This window comes from Crocodylus porosus, unplaced genomic scaffold, assembly GCF_001723895.1.
Source record: "Crocodylus porosus isolate Cpor-Errol unplaced genomic scaffold, CroPor_comp1, whole genome shotgun sequence".
NCBI lineage: Eukaryota > Metazoa > Chordata > Crocodylia > Crocodylidae > Crocodylus > Crocodylus porosus.
This window is the reverse complement of record NW_017728949.1, coordinates 20,767,711-20,774,372: the sequence shown is the minus strand read 5'-3', so window position 1 is coordinate 20,774,372 and position 6,662 is coordinate 20,767,711. Positions and strand designations below refer to the sequence as shown.

The 6,662-nt window shown below is 47.6% G+C and overlaps 1 protein-coding gene across 5 annotated transcripts in view; it reads left to right on the top strand.

Moving 5' to 3' along the window:
- Window positions 1–6,662, top strand: part of COL18A1 (collagen type XVIII alpha 1 chain) — a 161,776-nt gene that overhangs the window by 67,316 nt on the left and 87,798 nt on the right. For 2 of the 5 annotated variants that reach the window (XM_019553635.1, XM_019553633.1), the window contains exon 1: window positions 2,057–2,920. The exons of 2 other annotated variants lie outside the window; for them this stretch is intronic. In XM_019553635.1, coding sequence (XP_019409180.1) covers window positions 2,200–2,920 — 721 coding nt within the window. In that variant the 5' untranslated portion in view covers window positions 2,057–2,199. Of the gene's footprint in view, window positions 1–1,225; window positions 1,997–2,056; window positions 2,921–6,662 lie in introns of those variants that run through there. One more of the 5 variants, XM_019553634.1, reaches the window with a different exon arrangement.

Genomic DNA, 6,662 nt, shown 5'->3' with positions numbered 1-6,662 from the left:
CTCTCTCTCTCTCTCTCTCTCTCTCTCTCTCTCTCTCTCTCTACTTCACATGCTGGGGAGGTGCCAAAGCATGGGGGCTCTCATCATATCTTCTCACACTGCTCTGAAGTAAAAGACTTCATATTGGATGCCAGAGCATTGATGCAAAGGTCACTTCATGCATAGGGCTCCCTGATCCCCTTATTCTGGCACTGGGACAGGTCTCAGTCCATTGACATTAAACAAGACCAAGTGCCTGTTGAGAATCCTTGCCCCAGAAGCAATGGGCTTGATCCCCTGCTTGGGTTCTGCAGGCAGAAGTTGGGCAATACTGGATGGCAACTCCCAAGGTGAGCAGAAAGTGTGGCCAGGGATGGCAGCGGTGCAGTTAGAGTGTCTGCTACATTTGACCCCATAATGTAATGGTGGGGGGTAGTAACCATGGCAGCAGCCCTGCTTCCTTGGGGGGTGGGGGGCACAAAGATAGCTGCTGCTGCAGCTGGCTGTGCCACCAGCATGGCAGATGGTGCTGCCGCCCAGGGTGCACATCTGCCCTGTTACACCTCTGATTTTACTGGGAGGCCCAGGGTTACCTTGGATAGCATGGAAGTGATGTTCTGGCTGAAGAGAGAGTAGAGTCAGGTCAACCACTGGGGACATATCCTGGTTCATCTTTCCAGCATGGAAGGCTGCTGAGAAATGGTTTCACTACCAAATGAGCTTGCATAAGTAGAGATGAAGGTTTGTCTAAGAGCACTGCAGCACCTCCTTTCCACTGCCTCCTCACTTCATACTTCCCCCCCATGTATATGAAATGACTCGTGTTGCCTGTACATTGGCACGTGTTTAATTCCAGCTGCTAAAATGCATAGCCAGGAAGGAGAAGTCATTTCTGGGCATATGATAGATGTGGTCAGGAAGGAGTTAAAGGTACATAGAGAGTGTGTGGGCTTGTCTGAAAAACAACCAGCAGAAAGCCTGGATGGAGCAGGGAGCAAGAGTGTGGAGTTGAAGTCACGCTGGGTAGTTCTGCTCTAAGTGATGTCTGTTGGGCAAAGAGTACAACTTTGGACTTCTCGAGCGAGACCCTGCATTTTCTCACATGAAAGCACTTTAGGCTTAGACCGAACTGTGCTATGCAAAGGGTGTGCTGGAGGGGGAGGCTGGCTGTGGAAGAGGAGGGCTTTTGGCTTAGGCTGGGGCTGGCCACACCTCCCTCTGTTTTATTCTGGTTTGAAGGGTTTTGCATGCTTCTGAGAGCTGAAGGGGACAGACGAGTGTGAACTCTCCGGGTTGCTGCTCTGCTGCAGAATACTTGTGTTTTTTTCTTCTCCAAAGCAATAGCTTTTAATGGCTCCAGCCAAGCCCCGTCTATGCCTCCTGCTCTTACTAATCTGCTGCTTCTCCTTGTCAGAAGCACAGCTTCTGAGTTGGCTGGGTTGGGAAACACCAAAGCAGGAGGCAATAACTGTCCCCCCTGAAGAGAACAGCACTACCAAGGAGCAGAAGATGGGATCGCTTACCTCTCCGGTGGCTAGCACGCTCCATGCTCATTTGCAGACAATGGCACAGCAAGAAGGGAAAATACGGAATATATTTACACTCAAGAGGCAAGAGCCTGAGTCGGATGTGACTGTGCCCACAGCGGCACCACCTCGAACATCAAAAGACAAGGAGGAGAATATTGCAGGGGTAGGGGCTGAGATACTGACTGTTGCTGAAGGCATCAGGAGCTTGGTCCAGCTGTGGGATGAGACGGTCACCAAGGGAACAGAGGGCACGGAGGAACTGACAACAGCTGCTCCTTTCACTGCTGCACATCCCAGCCTCTCTGCTACTAGCCTTGTTACGGGATCAGCTGGCATTGAGAACATGACTGCTGATTCTGCAGGGGGTGTCCAAAGCCCACTGGAAACTGGGCAGCCAGAAGTTGCATTCCCTGTTCCCACTGGGGCTCCCCCTGTCCTATGGAACAGGACTCGAGTGCTCTTACAGCAGCCTGCGTCTCTTCCCCCAGGTAGTGATTCTTCCTCATTTTCACCAGGTGATGATGCCATTGGTGAGATGATGGCTTTCCAGGAGTCGTTCTCAAGACAGGGTCAGGAAGGTGCTGCCATCCTAGAAACAAGGGCTTCCTGGGGAGCTGCCTCCAAAAAGAGAGGAGAGATTGTACCAACAGCAAACATTTTGGACCAGCAGGAGCTTACAAGCAGTGCCAGCATGCATGATGAGATACCGGCTGAGGTGGCGGGTTCCTTAGACAACCAGCTATCCCATTATGTTAGGAATTCAAACCACTCAGTCTCTCGTGGGAATACTACCCCTCACATCATTAAAAATGCAGACAGCAGCCAATCAATGCAAAGCATTGAACCCTCCGATAAGCAGTTTGGGAAAGCAGTAGCTGATTTAAATAGGAGCCATAGTGATTCTGTTTCTAATGCAACTAATTTTGTGGATTTTTTTCCTGCCAATAACTCTGATTCTCTTGGGTTTGACTTACTAACCTACACTATGCAACTTTATAGCAATAATAGCTCGGGGCTTGCTTCCTTCTTTCCTGGATTGACTCCAACAGCTGGCCACTGCTTGCCCTTACCAGCCAGTCTTCCATATTGCAACAACCTGGGCCTAAAGCATTTCAGAATGCCGAATTATTTCAATCACGGCAGTGACATGGAAATTCGGGCTTCTTTGCATGAGTGGGAGGGGCTTTTAAAATCTCGGTGTCACCGCTACTTGGAGTGGTTTTACTGCTTGCTACTGGTACCTGGGTGTAATGCTTCTATTCCAATAACACCTCCGCCATGCCAGGGATTCTGTGAGGCCCTGAAAGATCTCTGTTGGATGCATTTGAAAGAGGGGCGCCTCCCAATCTCATGTGACTCTCTCCCTGCGGAGGACGATGAGTATTCTTGTGTATTTATTAATGTTTCTGCAGGTAATATGACAGAGGTAATATCTCTTATCAACTTTTTCTTTTTCTTCCACCAGGTAAGCTCAATTGGTATTTGCTCTAAAAGCCTTCAAGTGTGTCCATATATACTTCGTTCAGTTCCCTGAATCCCGCTTCTCTATTAGTCAGGGTATCTGGGCAGGAGGGGAAGTTGAGTAGTCCACAGAGCCCATTGCTATGGATGGCTTCCAGTCTTCAAGGATCAGTCTGTCCGAACCATGGTTGTTTTCTTTAGAGCAGGGGTGTCAGTCTCACCTAGGGCCCTGGGTAAATCTGGACCGTGGAGCTTCTTGTGGGGCAGCACCTGTGGCCATTGTGGTGGTGGTGGGTGGCAGGTCTGGGGGTGAAGAGTCCAGAGGTAGAGGTTCACTGGCAGTGGGAAGGATCTGATAACAGCAGTGGGTCCGGAGGTGACTAGGGGTCCAGGGGCAGCAGTGGTGGTGAGCCAATGTTACCACTGATAACCCTGGCCAGTGGGGCCAAAGGGCCCCAAATTCCATGTTGGGCCATACCCCCCAACTTCTGGTGACTGCCTGTAGCTTGGCATGCTGGATAGAGCAGTACTGTGGGCTGGATCTGGCCCACAGGCCATATGTTGGACATTTTTGCCTTTATAGTCCTGTTGTTGTGGGCCTGATGTGAAGTGTGCATCATGGGCTGTACCCATCTCTGCTATCCACGTGGCCCAAGGGCTGTGTTGCCAAGGTGGCCTCTGCTTGTGGGTTGGTGGTTACAAGGAGATAGTTAGGAGTTGCAACATGGAATAGATGACTTAAGTTGCTCCTCATTCCCATGCCCATAACTCCTCACAGCTCTGAGCAGTCAGGCAGGTGGGAGTCAGAATTCATTCTCGTTGGCTCCCAGTGAGGGGGGGAATTGCCAAATGATTCTGCCACTGATACATTACAAATAGTGTGGTCTGTAGTAGTTGGGTCCATGCCAGTAGCCTTCACAGCAGCTAATGTGTCCTAGATAGAGCAATGATGTACAGCATCCATGGTGGTGTTTGATGAAAACTGGATATTCAAATAGCTGCTAGGGGCAGGTCTCCTGTCAGCCTGCTTCCATATTGATGGGGTTTACAATAGTAAGTATCTTACTGGTGATGGTAATTTTTATACCAAGGCTTTGGAGGTCTGGCCTAATGGCTGGGGAGGGTGGGAAGGGGTATATTTCTTCCTGACATGTAGTGTCTCTTTACTGAACATGGATGGTGAAGCAAACATTAACCTTTTGGTTTCTTTTCTCTGCCTCAAGCACACAATTGCATAGTTGCCACAAGAGTTGTGTTGAATTGAGCCAAAAGGAGGTAGCTCTTTTCCTTGTGCAACCTGGGTTTAGCTATCATAGACGGCATAGTGTCATGGGCCACAGGGATCAGCACGTTCCCTTAGTGACCTACCCCTGGGGGCATTCTCCTCTTCCCCTACTCTTGGACCTCCTGCTGAATGTGTTGTATTCTTTGAATGGTCTACATTCAAGTGAGAGATGAGATTTCTATGTCCAAGTTCCAGACCAAAAGGGAAGGACCTTCAAACTGTTAGAAGGATTTTGGTGACTATTCCAGGTACCTTAATAGGAGGATCCGGGATCTGGGACTAGAAGTCCTCCTTTGCAGGGTCCTTCTCTTCTACTAGGCCTTGGGGCATTGAGCTGACTCTGCAAGCAGGTACTTGGGTCTGTGTGGTAGGGAAGCAATGGGAAAGCTTTTAGTAACCACACAACTGGATCAAACAGGCACTTCTTAGTGTCTGCTGTGGGGAGTGATGTGTGTTTGCACACAGCATTACTGTCTCTTTCCCCATGTGCATTCACAGGGTAGCTGCGTGGGTGCAGAGACCTTCAGCAAGCGTAGCATCTGGGATGTTTAGACTATGGTGGAATGAAAGCCAGTGCGGTCTGGCAGTGATAAGGAGGGGTGAAGTAAAACTCAGTTAAAACAAATGAGATGTATATTTTTTTTTCCATCTAAGGCTTTGGGTAGAAGTTTTAACAAACTATTTCTGCCTGGGGTCAGCTCTTTTAAATATATGTTGCAATCAGTTTGTCAGTGCTTTTTTGCAGAGCTACAACCTAGAGACAGCTTATGCCAAATCCTCTATTTGCATTTTTGGAAAAGTTAAAAAAAATTCAGGGATTTTTGTTTCAGGATGATGAACGGTTCCACGAGCACCTCACTTCCATAGCGAGATGAAGGTCATGTTGTTCTGATGCTTGCCTTGCCAGTGCTTGAAGCACTGCACGTGCATACCTGCCCTGTAATTTTGTGGTGGTGTTCTTAAATGCTATGCATACCAGTGGCTTTGACTGGCAGCTGGAGTGCACACGTTCCTGCCCTATTTGTGCATGGAAAACCATGAGAAGATGAGGGACAGAGGTTTTTGATGGGGGTGTCATGCCCCTTTCTTCACTTTCTCTCCTTCTTTGCCAGGACGTAGGGTGGCGTTTAGGTGTCATTGCTTATAGCTCATATGAGATCTCATTATATTTTGAGTTAGTTGCATTGTAAGACAAAAATTTGAGTCTGTGGCTGATATCTACATACTCCACACAGGGAGGCTGCATCACATGCCATCACATTCCCCTCAGCGTCAAGTTATGCCTGTTATGGTATCTGGACTGAGGCTTATAGTCTCTTCTGGATGCACTAGAACATGGAGCATAAAAAAGACTCAAAGGGGGGACACTGATAAACACTGCTCAGCACCCATTTGGCTGTGTCATATTTTTACATATGTTCTGCCCAATAAAGGATGAAATTCTCCCCTTTATTGAAAGTGAGTGATGTCTTTCTGACCTGGCATGCTAATGCCTGTGCTGCTACGTCTTCATGAGTTGCTTTATATGTGCTAGCTACATCAAGTTAGAAAGGCCCAAGGTAGCACTGCAACCACATCTACGTTTTGCACAGGAAATATGGTTTATATATATATGACAGCAGGTCTTGAGCTTTCTGCCCTGGTATTTGGAGTGAACAATACTTTTTTTTTTGTGGCTGGCCCATGTGTATTTTTAATATAAGGTACTGAAAAGTGTCCAGGTCAAGGGTACTACATTATTGTCACAAATGGGCCAGAACCAATTTGTGTCCCTCAGATACGCCGTGATGTGTTTGCTTTTCTCTCTGGACAATTTGCATCATAGCTGACTCAGTGTATTTGGCCATGGTTAATTGTTTATATAACGGCAGAAAATATTGGGTTCCCATTGCTGGAGAGGCAGGAGTATCATTTTTTGTGTTAAACATTTTTTTGCAATATAAGTGGGCTCTTCTGGAAAAAAAAAATACAAAACATGAACAAACACCAGACCAGGATTATTGTTTGGGAATGCACAGAAATTCTCCGAGTGCACCTGCCACTGAGAAAAGGAGTAGCATAATGTTTGTTAAAATGTACAGGAGTTCTCAGCTCATTCAGAAGTTGAGGATACCTGACTTTTTCATTAGTGTGTTTGACTGGCTGATTGGAATATTCACAAAACTTAGGACCTAATGAGACTTGATGAAGACTGCGTTGCATTCAAAAGCTTGTCTAACTCCAGTGTGGTGCCAGAGGACTGGAAGAGGGCCAATGTGGTTTTCTTCTTCAAAAAGGGGAGGAAGGGGGACCTGGGAAACTATATGCCAGTTAGTCTTACCTTGATCCTGGGCAAGCTTAAATTATTCTGGCACATGTCCACGAGGGGCCAGCAGTGGAGATTATGCTTAGGGGCAACCAACACGGGT